At 41.1% G+C, this 17,396-nt stretch overlaps 1 protein-coding gene across 2 annotated transcripts in view; it reads left to right on the top strand.

The window, feature by feature from the left end:
* Positions 1-17,396, top strand: part of chfr (checkpoint with forkhead and ring finger domains, E3 ubiquitin protein ligase) — a 93,841-nt gene that overhangs the window by 29,373 nt on the left and 47,072 nt on the right. For both annotated transcript variants that reach the window (XM_073051926.1, XM_073051927.1), the window contains 2 exons: positions 5,750-5,906; positions 8,913-9,067. In XM_073051926.1, the coding sequence (XP_072908027.1) occupies positions 5,750-5,906; positions 8,913-9,067 (312 nt within the window). The remainder of the gene's footprint in view (positions 1-5,749; positions 5,907-8,912; positions 9,068-17,396) is intronic.

Raw genomic sequence — 17,396 nt, 5'->3', positions numbered from 1 at the left:
GATGACAACGATGGACCCAGCACCGATCCCTGTGGTACTCCACAAGTCAAAAGGTCTCCAGTCCTAGAGGCAACTACCTACTACCCCTCTCTGGCTTCTCCTGCAAAGCCAATGCCTAATCCACTTTACAACCTCATCTTGAATGGTGAGCGACTGAACCTTCTTGGCCAAGATACGTCTTTGGGTCTTTCTTGTGTTTTTTTTTCAGGAAGCCTACGCTAAGGTGGAAACAAGATGTTGTTTTAATTTCTATTTGCTCACAAATGGCTTGTATTTGTGTAAATGCCATGTATGGAAAATAACCACCTGCATGCAATGTGGGTATTGACCAATGTTTGAACTATCGCAGAGACCCTTTCTTCACAAGAAAAGGGCTTGCATAAGTGGGCTGCAAGTAATGAGTACAACAAATAAATCTGGGAGAAGTTAAGGAATTGTCCCAGATTTGAATGAATAAAAATTCAATTTCTAAAATATTTAGGTAAGATTAATACAAGACCATAATATCTTAAGATATAGGAGCAGAATTAGGCCATTTGGCCCATTAAGTCTGCTCCACCATTTCATCATGTCTGATCGAATTTTCCTATCAGCCACAATCCCCTGTATCCCTTCATACTTTGATCAATCAAGAATCTATGAATCACTGCCTTAAATGTAGATAAAGACTTCCACAGTTACCTGTAGCAAAGAAATGACTTTTCATTATTTGATAGGTTTCAGTGAGGGTTCTCCACCCCTATTCTTCTGAATTCAAGTGATTATTGGCCCAGAGCGATCAAACACTCTTCATGTGACAAGCCATTCAATCCTGCAATATTTTTGTGAACCTCTCTTGAACCTTCTGCAGTTTTAGCACATCCTTTCTAAGATAAGCAGCCCAAAACTGTGCACAATATTCCAAGTGAGGCCTCACCAGTGTTTTATGAAGTCTCAACATTACATCCTTGCTTTTATATCCTCTTGAAATGAATGCTAACATCGCATTTGCCTTCCTCACCACAGACACAACCTGCAAATTAACCTTTATGGAAACCTGCACAAGGACTCCCAAGTCCCTTTGCACCTCAGCTTTTTGTATTTTCTCTTCATTTAGAACATAACCTTTTCCTTTCATCTACCAAAGTGCATGACCATACATTTCCCAACACTGTATTCCATCCGCCATTTCTTTACCCATTTTCCTAATCTAAGTCCTTCTGTAGCCGCTCTACTTCCTCAAAACTGCCTTTTCCTTCACCTATCCTCTTATTGTCTGCAACAAAACCATCAATTCCATCATCCAAATCATTGACATATTACAAAAAGAATTGGTCTCAACACAGATCCCTGTGCAACACCACTGCTCACTGGCAGCCAACCAGAAAAGGCTCCCTTTATTCCCACTCTTTACCTCCTGCCAATCAGACAGTGCTCTATCCATGCAATAATCTTTCCTGTTATACCATGGGCTCCTAGCTTGTTAAGTAGCCTCGTGTAGCATCTTGTCAAAGGCCCTCTGAAAATCCAAGTACATGACATCAACCAATTCTCCTTTGTCTATCCTGCTTGTTATTTCTTCAAAGAATTCCAACAGGTTGGTCAGACAAGATTTTCCTTAGAGGAAACCATGCTGAGTAGGGTCTATTTTATCATGTGCCTCCAAGTGCCCTGAGACCGCATCCTTAATAATCGACTGCAACATCCAACACTCCAACACTGATGTTAGGCTATCTGGCCTATAATTTCCTTTCTTCTGCCTCTCTCCCTTCTTGAAGAGTGGAGTGACATTTGCAATTTTCCAGTCTTCCTAAACCATTCCAGAATCTACTGTTTCTTGAAAGATAATTACCAATGCCTCCACGATCTCTTCAGCCACCTCTTTCAGAACTCTGTCCAGGTGACATCAGACTTCTCAGTTTCACAAGAACCTTCTCTCTGGTTATGGTAACTTCACACACTTCATGACCCCTTCCACTATACTGCTAGTGTCTTCCACAGGGAAAACAGATGCACAGTACTTATTCAGTTCGTCTGCCATTTCATTGTCCCCATTACTATTCAGCATCATTTTCCAGCGGTCTGTTATCCACTCTTGCCTCTTTTACAATTTGCGTATCTGAAGAAACTTTTTGGATATCCTCTTTAATATTATTGGCTAGCTTACTTTCATATTCCATCTTTTCTCAGTGCCTTCTGTTGGTTTTTAAAAGCTTCCCAATCCTCTAACTTCCCACTAATCTTTGCTCTATTATATGCCCTCTTTTTGGCTTTTGTTTTTGTTGACTTTGACTTCTCTTGTTAGCCATAGTTGTGTTATCTTTCCTTTAGAATATTTCTTCATTTTTGGGATGCATATATCCTGTGGCTTCTGAATTGCTTCCAGAAATTCTAGCCATTGCTGCTCTGCTGTCATCCCTGCCAGTGTTCTTTTCCAATCAATTCTGGCCAGTTCCTCTCTCACGCCTTTGTAATCACCTTTACTCCACTGATACATCCCAGTTTAGCCTCTCCTCAAATTTCAGGGTGAATTTGATCATATTATGATCACTTTCCCTTAAGGGTACTTTTACTTTAAGCTCTCTAATCAATTCTGGTTCATTGCACAGCGCCCAATCCAGAATAGCTGATACCCTTGTGGGCTTATCCATGAGCTGCTCTAAAAAGCCGTCTTGTAGGCACTCCAGAAATTCCCCCTCCTGGAATCCAGCACCAACCTGACTTTCCCAATCTACTTGCATATTGAAATCCCCCATGACTATTATAACATTGCCCTTTTGGCATGCATTTTCTATCTCCTGTTCTGATTGTAGGCCACATCCTTTCTAATGTTTGTGGGTCTGTATGCAACTCCCATCAGGGTCTTTTTACCCTTACAGTTCGTTAACTCTTTCTACAATGATTGAATACCTTCTGACCCTATGAACCTCTTTCGAATGATTTGATTTCATTTTTTTTCTACCAGCAGAGCAATGCCACCCCCCTCTGCCTTCCTGCCTGTCCTTTCAATGCAATGTGTATCTTTGGACATTAAACTCCAAGCTGTAATCTTTCAGCCATGATTCAGTGATGCCTACAGCATCATATCTGCCAATCTACAACTGCGCTGCAAGTTCATCTACCTTATTCCGTAGACTGCACACGTTCAAGTGCAGCATCCTCAGTCCTGTATTCACCCTTTTCAATTTTGTCTGTCTTGCATTGCAACTCATCTTGTTGACTGCAATTTTGCCCTATCAACGACCTCTCCTCACTACACATTGCCTGTGTTTGAAAATCAGCTACTTCATCTTCAGCAGTATTATCCATCTTTCCTATGATACTTGCATTGAAATATATGCAGATCAGGACACTAACCTCTCCACTAACTGTTCTGACACTCTGGTTCCCATACCTCTGCAACGCAAGTCTAAACCCCACCGTGCAGCATTAACAAACCTTCCCGCTACAATATTAGTCTCCCTCCAGTTCAGGTGCAAACTGCCCCTTCTATACACGTCTTATCTTCCCTGGAAGAGAATCTTATGCCCTCCCCCCTACACCAGCTCTCTAGCCACACATTACACTGTATAATATTCGTAGTTCTGGCCTCACTAGCAAGTAGCATGGGTAGCAATCCTGAGATCACAGCTTGAAAGTCCTGCCCTTGGCACCTAACTCCCTGAACTCCCTCTGCAGAACCTCATCTCTCATCTTACCCATGTCATTGGCACCTACATGGACCAGGACTTCTGGCTGACATAGAACATAGAATGCTACAATACAAACCCTTGAGCCCATGATGTTGTGTTGGCCTTTTAACCAACTCTCATGTTCGATCTCCTCCAAGAGGACCATAACATTGTCGTAGGGTTTGGAGGTTAGCGTGTCCTCGATGACCCGGAAAGTTACATTGGCTGAAGTCAGGGCCTTATGCTTTGACTCTTGGCCGTTATCCTTGCCATACTGGTCAAAGGGTAGAGGTCAGACTGAGTGCTCCACTGGTCAAAAAAAATCGTTATGGAAACAGCTATGAAGAATCCTATATCTGTGGGACAAACAGAGATGGAGGACCTTCACTGCTGCCCTAAACACTAACAGCATAACAGGCAATAACTAACCAAGTTCAGTCTAATCCCTCCCTCTCACGTAGTCCTCCATCGATTTCATTGGTGTGCCTGCCTCTCTAACATTCTTTTAAATCTCCTGAATGTATCTACCTCTACCACTATCCCTGGCAGCATGTTCCACGCACCTAGCACACTGTTTTAAAAAACGAATAAGTAAATAATACTCCCTCATGTTAGGTATTCCTGCCTGAGGAATGGTCTCAGGCTTTCCACTCGATCTATTTTTCTTATTAAGTGTAATGTGTTCATATACTGTGTCTCTGAAGTGAAAGGACAGGTGGGTAACACACACAGTGCTGGAGGAACTCAACAGGCCAGGCAGCATCTATGGAAAAGAGTAAACAGTCAACAATTTGAGCCCACCCCATCATCAGGACTGGACAGGAGGAGGAGAAGTCAGAATAAGGTGGGGGGAGGGTGGCGGGTTGGAGGAAGAAATACAAGGTGGTAGATGATGGGTGAAACTGGAGGAGGGGTGAAGCAAAGAGCTGGGAAGTTGATTGGTGAAAGAGATAAAGGGCTCGAAGGGGAAATCTGAAGGAGGACAGAAGACCATAGAAGAAAGGGAAGGGGGAAGAGCAACAGAGGGAGGTGATGAGCAAGTGAGAAGAAGTGTGAGAGGGAAACTAGCATGGGATATGTTGGGGGGGGGGGGGGCAATAACTGCAAGTTAAAGAAATTGAAGTTCATGCCATTAGGTTGAAGGCTACCAGATAGAATATAAGGTGTTGCTCCTCCAACCTGACCGTGGCCTCTTCATGGTGGCAGAGGAGGCCATGGACTGACATGTTTGAATGGGAAGTAGAAATGAAAAGGGTGTCTACCAGGAAATTCTGCTTTTCGTGTTGTTGGGTCAAATTGTTTGATCATCTCCCCCCCGCCCCCGGGTTTGGGAGTCTACATCTAGAGGACTTAGATGTATTGTAAGAGAGTGAATGATGTAAAGGCATTCTGAGGGGCAGCTGTTCACATGGGTATGTGGAATGAGCTGCCAGAGGAAGTGATAGAGGCAAGTACAGTTATGATGTTTAAAAGATATTTGAGGAGCTACGTGGACAGTAATGGCTTAGAGGAGTGCTTTGGGCCTTCTCATTAACCAAGGGTTCCGTGGAATCCAGGTTGGGAACCCATGGCCTAGAGGGATATGGGACTAGTTGAGATGGGGATGGACATGTTGGGCAGAAGAGCCTGTTTCTGTTTCTCCCCTACCAAAGGTTTAAACCTAAAACACTAACCAAGAATCCTGGTACCTTGCTGCCCAGGGCCACCATGCAGCTCACCATGCTTCCACCAGAGTTCTTTTTTTTTCAAATGTTGAAAGACTATTTTTGTGTTATAAACACAACACTTTGCAGATGAACATGCTGGAGGAATTCCATGTCAGGGATTATCAATGGAGGGGAATAAACAGTCTGTGTTTTGAAATGAGACCCTTCATCGGGACTTCTGCACTCTTCTGGGTCTGATCACGGGTTTCAGCCTGAAACGTCCACTATTATTTCGCTCCATAGATGATGCCAGACTTGCTGAATATTTCCCAACATTTTGTGTGTGTTGTTCAGTATTCTACATTGTCTGTTTCTCAGATTCCGTTTTGTTTTTCATTTCACCAAAGGTGGTAGGTTTGACAATTTCCTATTTTTTTTCCAAAAATAAATCAGAGAATGATGGAACTCCAGAACCATTTCAGCTCGGTGAAGGTCAGAGTTCAAATGTTAGGCATGAGGATCAAGGGAACTTGGAGGGAAAACAGCCAGACAAGATGGAGGAAACACTCACCTGTATCATCTGTCAGGACTTGTTACACGATTGTGTCAGGTATGAAAAGTCTCTTCCATAGCATGAGCAATAGCTCCAAAACTTCAAATCTGTAACATCATCGATTTTCATAGTCCATCTCTTGTGACAACTTGCGTGATACAGTACTATACAAAAGTCTTATAGCTAGGATTCCCCAAGACTTTTGCACAGTACTGTATTTGCCCATGTGGAACAGGGAGTGAGTTCATAAATATGGCAGGAGCAAAGGATGTTGAGAATGGGAGGAGTGTGGCACAGATAGCGCAGGATAATTTGATTCCCAACTATTGGTTTATTGATCATTACAGAATGTTTCTCTGGTGCTTCCCACTCCCTCCCCTCTCCCTTCCCCTTTTTCCAATCATGATTCCTCTCTCCCTGCCCCTTCCCACTCTCAGTCCACAATGGAGACCCATATCTGAATCAGTTTTGCACAGTACTGTATATATACAATATTATGTACAGTGCTTATAAAATGTATTTACTCCCTTGGAAGTTTTCAGGTTTTGTTGTTCTGCAGCATTGAATCACAGTGGATATAATTTAGCTTTTTTAACACTGAATAACAGAAAAGACTCTTTGGTGTCAAAGTGAAAACAGATCTCTACAAAGTGATCTAAATTAATTATAAAACAAAATAATTGATTGCATAAGTATTCATCCCCTTCAAGTCAGTATTTAGTAGATGCACCTTTGGCAGCAATTACAGCCTTGAGTCTGTGTGGATAGGTCTCTCAGCTTTGCACATCTGGACACTGCAATTTTTTCCCCCTATTATTTTACAAAACTGCTCAAACTCTCTCAGATTGCATGTGGATCAGAGGTGAACAGCCCTTTTCAAGTAGTCACAAATTCTCAATTGGATTGAGGTCTGGACTCTTGACTTGGTCACATTAACTTTGTTGTTTTTAAGCCATTCCTGTGTAGCTTTGGTTTTATGCTTGGGGTTCATTGTTTTGCTGCATTCATTCAACCCTCTACCTTTACAAGCCTTTCAGGGCCTGCTGGAATGAAGCATCCCCACAGTATGATGCACCCACCACCGTGCTTCACACTAGCGAAGGTGTGTATTTGATGACGTTCAGTGCTTGGCTTATGCCAAACATAGCACTTAGTCTGATGGTCAAACAGCTCATTTTTGGTTTCATCAGACCATGGAACCTTCCAGCTGAGTTCAGAGTCTGCCACATGCCAACAATGGCTGAGATTTCATCTGAGTTTTTTTTAACAATGGCTTTCTCTTTGCCACTGTCCCGTAAAACCAGTCCCGTGAAGCACCCGGGCAACAGCTGTGGTATGCGCAGTCTCTCCCATCTCAGCCACTGAAACTTGTGGCTCCTCTAGAGATGTCATAGGTCTCTTGATAGCCTCCCTCACTAGTCACCTTCTTGCAGTCACTTAGTTTTTGAGGGTGGCTGCTCTAGGCAGATTCTTTTCATTTTTTGATGATTGACTTAACTGTACTCCAAAGGGTATTCAGTGACTTGGAAATTTTCTTGTATCCATCTCCTGACTTGTGCTTTTCAAAAACCTTTTCACGGAGTTGCTTGGAGTGTTCTTTTGCCAGGATACTGACTCACCAGCAGTTGGACCTTCCAGACACACGTGTATTTTTACTACGATCAATCGAAACACCTTGACTGCACACAGGTGATCTCCATTTAACTAATTATGTGACTTCTAAAACCAATTGGCTGCACCAGTGATGACTTAGTGTGTCATATTAAAGGGGGGTGAATACTTAATCAATTATTTTGTGTTTTATATCTGTAATTAAGATCACCTTGCAGAGATCGTTTTTCACTTTGACAAAGACTTTTTCTGTTGATCAGTGTCAAAAAAGCCAAATTTGTGATTCAATGTTGTAAAACAATAAAACATGAAAATTTCCAAGGGGGATGAATACTTCTTATAGGCACTAGATATGCATATGTATACGTGTGCAGACACACAGGCCTCCTACCCCAGTGAGATGGGGACATTTCTGTCCTAGCATGCAAAATCAATGCTGCAGACTGGGCGGATGAGAGCTACAGTAAGATCCAACTGCAAAGCGTCATGGAGAGCAAAGGGCATGACAAGGCACAGGAGATGCCATGGTCATCCACTGCAACCAAGACCCCAGTTTTTGTCACTTGGTACCACTGGATCTGGACTTCTGAGATCAAGAGAGTGGAACTGCCCTGGGTCAATGGCTTTTCACCTTTAAAAGGTCTCCTGTCATTGGACACCATAGACAACCACCACAATCTTGACACAGAAACCAGGGCTCCAGCAAGAAGAGCTCCATATACTGTGCATAAGTCTTAGGCACATATATACAGCTAGGGTGCCTAAGACTTTTGCACTCTACTGTAGTAATTTTATGTATTGCGCTGAAAATTTCATGACATATATGAGTGATGATAAACCTGATTCTGATATGGGTTTCTATTGTGGACTGAGTGGGAAGGGGGGCAGGAAGAGTGGAATCATGGTTGGGAAAAGTGGAAGGGAGGGGGAGGGAGTGGGAAGCATCAGAGAGATATTCTGTAGTGATCAATAAACTAATTGTTTGGAATCAGATTACTTTGCCTGGTGTCTGAGGGTGGTGACATCTCTCCCCACTCCCCCTCTTCACCCCCCCCCCCCAAGCCTCTGGCACTCTTTCTCTGCCACCCAACCCACACCTCCTGCAGTGCTCTGCTCTCAACATTCCCAGCATCCTTTGCTCACGCCAAATTTACAAACTCATTCTCTACTCCACATTGACAAACACCGTGCAATCGTTGTAAGCATCCTAGCTATCTATCTATATATATACCTAAGAATTTTGTACAGCACTATATGTCAAGCTGGAGTTAACCAATAAATCTCATTGATATGTTTGGCTGCCTGGTTGATTGGAAAATACTCTTCTTCAAATGTGGTGTTTGTGAAAAATAAGTTATTGGATAAAATGCTAAAGCATAGTGCAAGATGTGAATACTTCAGGGCTTAATTTTAAAACAGTTGGATCTGATTTCAGTCTCTGTCGTATTTCAGCCTTCAACCATGCATGCACTCTTTCTGTGCAGCCTGTTATTCAGGGTGGATGGAGCGGTCATCACTCTGCCCAACTTGCCGTTGTCCTGTTGAACGCATTAGCAAGAATCACATGGTGAATAATCTTGTGGAAGCTTATCTCCTCCAGCATCCAGGCAAGTAGTTCCAGTGCTCTGTTTTAAATTTCAGCAGAAAATGTGTTAGCATTCCAACCGTCTGAGAAAGATGTTTGTGTATTCCAAATAGAAACACGTCCTTTTACAACAGAGATGAGAAAGAATTTCTTTAGCCACAAAATGCTTGTGCAGGATTCTGTAAAAGTTAATGTGTAGGTTGAGTCAGTGGTGAGGAAGGCAAATACGATGTTAGCATCCATTTTGAGAGAATTAGAATATTTTTATTTAAAAAATTTTTTTTTTTATTAGTTTTTCAAAACATTTTACAAAATTAAAAACCCCAAATCCCAATGAGGAGCATTAATACAGTGCAAGATTAAGCATACAATAACAATATGCTACAAAGGAAGAGAATTTAACAAAAAAGCACCTAAATTAAAGACAAGTGAGCTTAGTGTCCTCCCCAAGCCCCACAACACAAGAAAAAAACAACAACTCCAGACCAACCACTACACAATATAAAGAGTATAAGTCTGGACAGTCAAACTCCCAGACTGTGAATACACTTAGCATCAGAGGATAATAATGCCTACTACCAGAAAAAAAAAGTGAGCTGAAAGCAAGGGACCGAAAAGAAGAGAAAAAACAAGAAAAAAAAACCCTAGTCAAGGGGAAGGTTATGAAAGTACTCGATAAAAGGTCCCCAGACCTTATGGAACTTTAGATCCGAATTAAGAACTGAATAATGAATTTTTTCGAGGTCCAAGCAGGCCATAATGTCGTTAAGCCATTGCGCAGGAGTGGGCGGGGCAACATCTCTCCATCTAAGGAGGATCAAGCGTCTCGCCAGGAGAGAGGCAAAGGATGGTATTCGGCATTTGGTCGGACCCAGACATAAATCTGTCTCGCCCCAAAAACCGAACAGAGCAATTAAGGGGTTAGGTTCTAGGTGCTGATTCAGAATACCTGATAATGTAGTGAAGACATCTTTCCAGAATTTCTCCAAGCTAGGACAGAACCAGTACATATGGATGAGAGAGGCCACGCCCCTCTTGCATTTATCACAGAGCGGACTAATGCCAGGGTAGAATCGAGATAGTTTAGATTTAGACATATGGGCTCTATGAACAATCTTAAACTGTAAAAGGCAATGGCGAGCACAAAGGGAGGTTGAGTTAACCGATTTGAGAACTGAGTCCCAGCTCTCCTCGGATAAGGAGATATTTAAATCCTGCTCCCAGGCCATTTTAATTTTATCCACAGGGGCCCGTCGTAAGGCTGCTAGTTTATCTCGGATAATTGATATTAAACCTTTACCTAGTGGATTAATGGAAAGAAATAGGTCCATAGCATTTTTCGCAGGCATTTCAGGAAAGTTAGGAATTAAAGGAGCAGTAAAGTGTCAGATTTGGAGATATCTGAAAAAGTGAGCGTTAGGCAGGTTGAACTTAACGGAGAGCTGCTGAAAAGAAGCGAAGCGATTATCAATGAAGAGATCTTCAAAATGTCTAATGCCCTTCCTGTACCAAACATGGAATGCTGAATCGTACGTAGTAGGTAAAAAAAGGTGATTATGTGCGACAGGGCTAGAAACGGAAAACCCCTGGAAACCATAGCATTTCCTGAACTGAGCCCATATACGCAAAGTGTGTCTAACCAGAGGATTAGCTATTGATCTGGGCAGACTGCTAGGGAGTGCAGAGCCAAGAAGTGCAGATATAGATAATTCTTTAGTGGAGCTCAACTCCATTGCCACCCAGTTAGGGCACTCGGGTTGACCGTGGAAGAAAGACCAGAAGGCAGCACAGCGTATATTAGCTGCCCAGTAATATAAGCGAAAGTTAGGTAAAGCCATGCCACCCTCTTTTTTAGATTTTTGGAGGTGGATTTTATTAATTCTAGAGTGCTTATTCTGCCACAGATATGACAAAATAATAGAGTCTAAGGAATCAAAAAAGGATTTAGGAATAAAAATTGGGATAGATTGAAATAAGTATAAAAATTTGGGGAGAACATACATTTTAACAACATTAATACGACCTACCAAGGACATAGATAGAGGTGACCATTGTACCAGACTCTGTTTTATAGCATATGAAAGATTGACAAAGTTTTCACGAAAGAGATCTGTAAACTTCCTTGTGACTGTAATTCCAAGATAAGTAAATTGATTATGGACTACTTTAAAAGGGAGATCACAAAATATTAGTTCTTGTGCTTCTTTATTAATTGGGAAAAGTTCACTCTTATGTAAGTTGAGTTTATAGCCAGAGATCTGGCTAAACTGGTCAAGAAGTGAAAACATTAGAGGTAAGGATGTAGACGGATTTGAGAGAAAGAGTAATAAGTCATCAGCATAGAGAGAAACTTTATGCTCAACACCCCCCTCTCCAAATCCCAGTCAATTCAGGACAATTTCGAAATGCTATCGCCAGAGGTTCTGTAGCCAAATCAAAGAGAAAGGGACTTAAGGGGCATCCCTGACGGGTGCCACGTTTGAGATTAAATACTTGGGATTTCTGAAAATTAGTTAGAACAGAAGCAGTAGGACACAGGTACGGCAATTGGATCCAAGAGATGAAACTTTGGCCGAGGTCAAATTTTTCTAAGACTGTAAAAAGGTAGTTCCACTCTATACGATCAAATGCTTTCTCCGCATCAAGGGAGATAACACATTCAGGAGTCCCAGTTGGAACTGAGTATAAAATATTAAATAGACGCCGAATGTTAAAAAAAGGGAGACGGTTTTTAATAAAGCCTGTTTGGTCATCAGAGATAATGGAGGGAATAACGGTTTCTAATCTATGAGCCAACACTTTAGCTAAGATCTTTACATCAACATTGAGCAGAGAGATCGGCCTATACGAGGAACACTCTGTTGGGTCTTTGCCCTTTTTTAAAAGAAGAATAATAGATGCCTCATTGAAAGAGGGTGGCAATTTGCCATAATTAAACGAGTCAGATAATACTGAAAGTAACTGAGGAGAAAGAAGTGAAGAGAATGATTTATAAAATTCCACAGGGAACCCATCAGGTCCAGGAGATTTCCCTGAGGACAGTGCAGAAATTGCAAAAGATATTTCTTCTGGTGATATAGGCGCATTGAGTTTGGCTTTGAAATCAGATGAAAGTGAGGGGATATTCAGATTCTGTAAAAATTGATCCACAGAGATATTGTCATTCAGAGATTCAGAGGAATAAAGCCGAGAATAAAAATTTTTAAATGCGTCATTAATTTCTAAATGATCCGATGTAAAGTCTCCGTTCTCCTTCCGGATCTTTGTAATATGTTGTTTGGCTTTGGAACGCCTCAGTTGATTGGCTAGGAATTTACCAGACTTATCCCCATGAATGTAAAAGCGGCTCTTGCTTTTGAGAAGTTGGCGTTCGACAGGTTGAGTGGACAGAAGGTTAAATTTAGTTTGGAGTTCAACGCGCTTCTTGTATAATTCAGGGTTCTTAGTTTGGGCATATATTTGATCCAAATCTTTAATCTAGTTAATGAGGTCTGCTCGATCTGCACGGGATCTTCTATTGAGATTTGCTGTGTAAGAGATTATTTGACCCCTCAGATATGCTTTCATGGCATCCCAGACAATCTGGGATGGCACTTCAGGTGATGTATTAGTGTTAAAATAAAAGGTTATTTGATCCTTAATAAATTTTACGAAATCATCATCGGATAGTAAAGTTGAATCGAACCGCCAGTGTTTATTCCTCTGAGGGAGACCAGGAAAGTTCAGAGAGAGGGTAATTGGGACATGGTCAGAAATCAGTATACTCTGATAGTCACAAGAGTGGGCAAATGGGATAAGTTGGTTATCGAGTAAGAAATAGTCAATTCTAGTGAAGGTATGGTGAACATGTGAGAAAAAAGAATAATCTCTCTCTGTAGGATGGAGGAAACGCCATATATCAGAGATACCAAAATTAGAGAGAAACGATTGAATAGCTAAGGCAGATTTAGTAGGTGATCTGGTAACAGAGGACGATCGGTCCAGTTTAGGATCCAACCAACAGTTGAAGTCACCACCCAGTATAAGAGAGTATGAGTTTAAGTCTGGTAGTGAGGAAAAAAACCGTTCAAAAAAGTTAACATCATCAGAGTTGGGGGCATACAGGTTTGCTAGTGCAACTTTAGTGTTATATAGTTTACCAGAAACAATAATAAAACGGCCATTTGTATCAGATATTTTATTATGGAGTTTAAAAGGAATATTTGAGTTAATAAGAATGGAAACTCACCTAGCTTTAGCGGCAAAGGATGAATGAAAATGCTGACCCGCCCACCTTGACAGAAGCCGGGAGTTATCAAAACAACGAATATGAGTTTCTTGGAGGAAAGCAATGTCAGCTTTGAGTTGTTTGATATGTGAGAATACCTTCCTCCTTTTAACAGGGTGGTTCAATCCCTTTACATTCCAGCTCATGAATTTAAGTGCACTAGCCATGATCAATTACTAATGCATAAAAGGCAGCAGGCATATAAAAAGTCAAGCAGTACAATAGCAGTCTGGGAGCAGAGATGTAAGCATAGATTCGTAAGGTCAAAATATAAACATGTCCTAAGCAATAAAGAGATGTTGGAACTGGAAAACCCACCCCACCCGCACAACCCAAAACTAGACGGCTACCAAAACAAGTAGCTAGCTCTACCAAAAAAATTAACCCAAATACAACTTACAGATCTGTGTCATTAACAACAGTTCCGTATAAATACTATAGCAAATAGTAACTAGTTTATGCACTAGAAAACATAACTACAGATTAGAACACCTTCTGCAGAAATATAAAACTTAATACAGAGAAAATCGGAAGAAAACCAAAACTAACCTACCCGCGAAAAATTATAGAAGAATAAAGTAAGAGAAAGGGAAAAAAAGGTAAGAAAGAAAAAGAAAAAAGAAGAGGAAGGGGAAAATTATAAATTCAAGACGAGTATTTATCAACCATTTACAGAGAAGGGAGAAAAAAATTCAGAGATTAGAAAAAAGGGGTGAAGAAAAGAAAAAAAAGATAAAATAAATAAATATTTAAAACAAAGGAAAAGTAAACCAGCAATTGAACTGTGAACCGACAAACAGGGAGGCCTTCACTAAAGACTTCGAACCTCCAAAACAAGTTAGAGTTAGTTGTAGAACTCTGTAGGTAAAGTTATACATGAATAAAAATAGATTACACACACACCAAATCCCGGGAGAGATTGTCAACAGCCCTTAAAATTTCAATGAATAATGTCTGAGTGATTCAAGTGAATTCCGAGTCCAGAAAAAGTAATTCTACTACGAGGAGTACTTATCCACCATTTTAGGAGGTCTGATCATATTCCAAAGATGACTGGATAGCCGGAAGACTTGCCACAAACGCTTCAGCTTCCTTCGCTGATTTGAACCACTTGTATTTCCCGGTATTAAGCTTGATTCGTAGATCGGCAGGGTTACGAAGGGAAGGTTTGAAACCACGATCAAAAAGCACTTTCATTGCGCCTTTAAACTCAGCGCAAACTTTAAGGTCTGGGGTGCAAAATCTTCCACAAAGTGAATGGTTGTATCCTGGAAAGGAAAAGACCCCCTGCGACGCGCCTCCACAATCAGACTGTGTTTTACCTGGTATTGATGGAAACACAAGATTACTGGTCGCGGGCGGGAGCCCAGAATTCCAGGGGGAACGTAAACTCTGTGTGCCCGTTCGAGCTCGGGCGGCTTCGGAAGCAAATCTTTCCCGAATAACTCACAGAGAAACTCGGCGAAAAACTTCACGGTTGATCCCTTTTCGGTCTCTGGCAATCCAAGAATTCTGATATTACAGCGTCTGTTGCGATTTTCAAGATCCACCATTTTGGAAAGAAGTTTGTTAGATTTTTCCTCTAAGCTGGAACAGAGTCTCCAAGTATCGAACACGATTTTCTAAATCTTCAGAAGTCGAATCGATGCGAGATAAGTGTTCAGCATGTTTGTCCACTTTATCGTTGATCTGATCTAGTTTGTCTTCTAACTGTTTGAAAGCGGTTTTAAATCCTTTAAGATTTCGTCTCGGAGCTTTCCAAGCGCAACCATCGTCTCGTCCGACGGGGTCATAGCTTCTTTTCTCCCGGATTTAGAGCTCTTGCTAGACATTGTAAGTTAGATATATTCACAGGCAAGTAAGAGATACTGAAATAATTCCTAACTAAGGTTTAAAAAATGGAGACATTTAGTGCAAAGATAGCGACAGTAACGGAACAAAAGTTCGGAGCAGCTAAACAATCGCCATCTTACCGGAAGTCCCAGAATATTTTTTTTAAAAAGACAAGGATGAAATGTTGAGGCTTTATAAAGCACTGCTGAAGCCTCTCTTACAGCATTGTAAGCAGTTTTGGGCCCCTTGTCTTAGAAAGGATGTGCTGACATTGGAGAGGGTTCATAGGAGATTCACAAAAATGGTTCCAGGATTGAACAGCTTGTCATATGAAGAGCGTTTGATGGCTTTGGGCCTGTATTTACTAGAAATCAGAAAAATGAAGGATGTTCTCATTGAAACCATTCAAATGTTGAAAGGCTTCAATAAAGTGGATGTAGAGAGGATAGAGAGGATGCTTCCTGTGCTGGGAGAGTCTTAAGACCAGAGGACACAACCTCAGAATAGAGGAGCGTCCTTTTAGAAGGGAGATGAGAAATTTCTTTAGCCAGAGAGTGGTGAAATTGTGAAATTCGTTGCCACAGGGAGCTGTGGAGGCCAAGTCTTTATGTATATTTAAGGCAGAGGTTGATAGATTCTTGCTTAGTCAGGGCAGGAGGGATATGGGATGAGGGCAGGAGATTGGGGCTGAGAGGGAAAGTGGATTAGCCATGATGAAATGGAGAAGTCCCGATGGACCAAATGGCCTAATTCTGCTCCTCTATCATTTGCTGTTATGAATCTGTGGAATTCATTGCCACAGATGGCTGTAGAGGCCAAGTTATTGGGTATATTTGGAGGTTGAAAGGTTCTTGATTAATAGTGGTTGGTAAGGAGGAATCCATGGATTGCATGCTTATGATGCCTTGTCACTGAATGGTACAAACTATGAAACTGCGCTTTTTTCAAGGTTGTTTGCCTTTTGAATTTAAATTCAAATTTGCTTGATTTGAATTTGGAAGATGTGCTGGCATTGGAAAGGGCCCAGAGGAGGTTTGGGAGAATTGTTCCAGGGATGAAAGGGTTAGTGTATGAGGAGGCTTTGGCCCTGGGTTTGTACTCAGAAAAATGTGGAGGGGGAATCTCAGTGAAACTGACTGAATATTGAAAGGTCAAGATACTGGACGTGCAGAGGATGTTTTCTTTAGTGGGAGAGCTTGGGACCAGAGAGCACAGCCTCAGCTTAGAAGCACGTCCTTTTAGAACAGAAATGAGGAATTTCGTTAGCTAGAAGGTGGTGAATCTGTGGAATTCATTGCCACAGATGGCTGTGGAGACCAAGTTATTAGGTGCAGTTAAAGTGGAGGTTGATAGGTTCTTGATTAGTAAGGGCATCAAAGATTACAGGAGAATGGGGCTGAGAGGAAAAATGATTAAACGGCAGAGCAAACTCAGTGGGCATAATGGTCCAATTCTGCTCCTTTGTCTTGTGGTCTTAAGGAATTTTCCCATAAAATTAAGAAGCCTTTTATTTGTTGAGTTTAAAGATTGAATACTTCAGATATTACTAAGATGGCTAATATGAATTCATCTTTCTTCCCTTTGAGATAGAATAAGTGAAATGATCAATGGCCGTGATGGAGGAGTTGCAATTAATTAGAAATGACATACAGTTGCAAGAAAAAAAAGAGTATGAGCTCTTTACAATTACCTGATTTTCTTCATTAATTACTCATAAGATGTGGTCTGATCTTCATCTAATTCAAAATAATAGACAAACACAATCTCCCTAAACTAAAATAAGCAATTATACTTTTCATGTCTTTATTGAACACATTGTTTAATTATTTACAGTCCGGGCTGGAAAAAATAAGCGAACTCTGATACTTAATAACTGATGTTTCCTGTAGCTGCAGATAGATTTGCATAATAACATGGAGGAACTTTAGACCATTTCTCTATACAAAACCATTTCAGTTCATCAATTTTTCTGGGATACCTTACATGAACAGACCTCTTCAGGTCATGCTGCAGCATCTCAATTGGGTTACCATCTAAACTCTGACTTGGCCATTCCAAAATACAAATGTATTTTCTTTTTAAACCATTCTGTTGATTTACTCTTGTGCTTTGGATCATTGTCTTGTTGCATCATCCAACTTCTATTAAGCTTCAGGTGACACACCGCTACCTTGACATTCTCCTATAAAATGTCTTGATGCAATTTTGAATTTATTGTTCCTTCAGTGATTACATGCTGTCTAGGCCCTGA

Source organism: Hemitrygon akajei, chromosome 7 (genome assembly GCF_048418815.1).
Source record: "Hemitrygon akajei chromosome 7, sHemAka1.3, whole genome shotgun sequence".
Classification (NCBI taxonomy): Eukaryota; Metazoa; Chordata; class Chondrichthyes; order Myliobatiformes; family Dasyatidae; genus Hemitrygon; species Hemitrygon akajei.
This window is presented reverse-complemented; position numbering and strand designations above follow the sequence as displayed.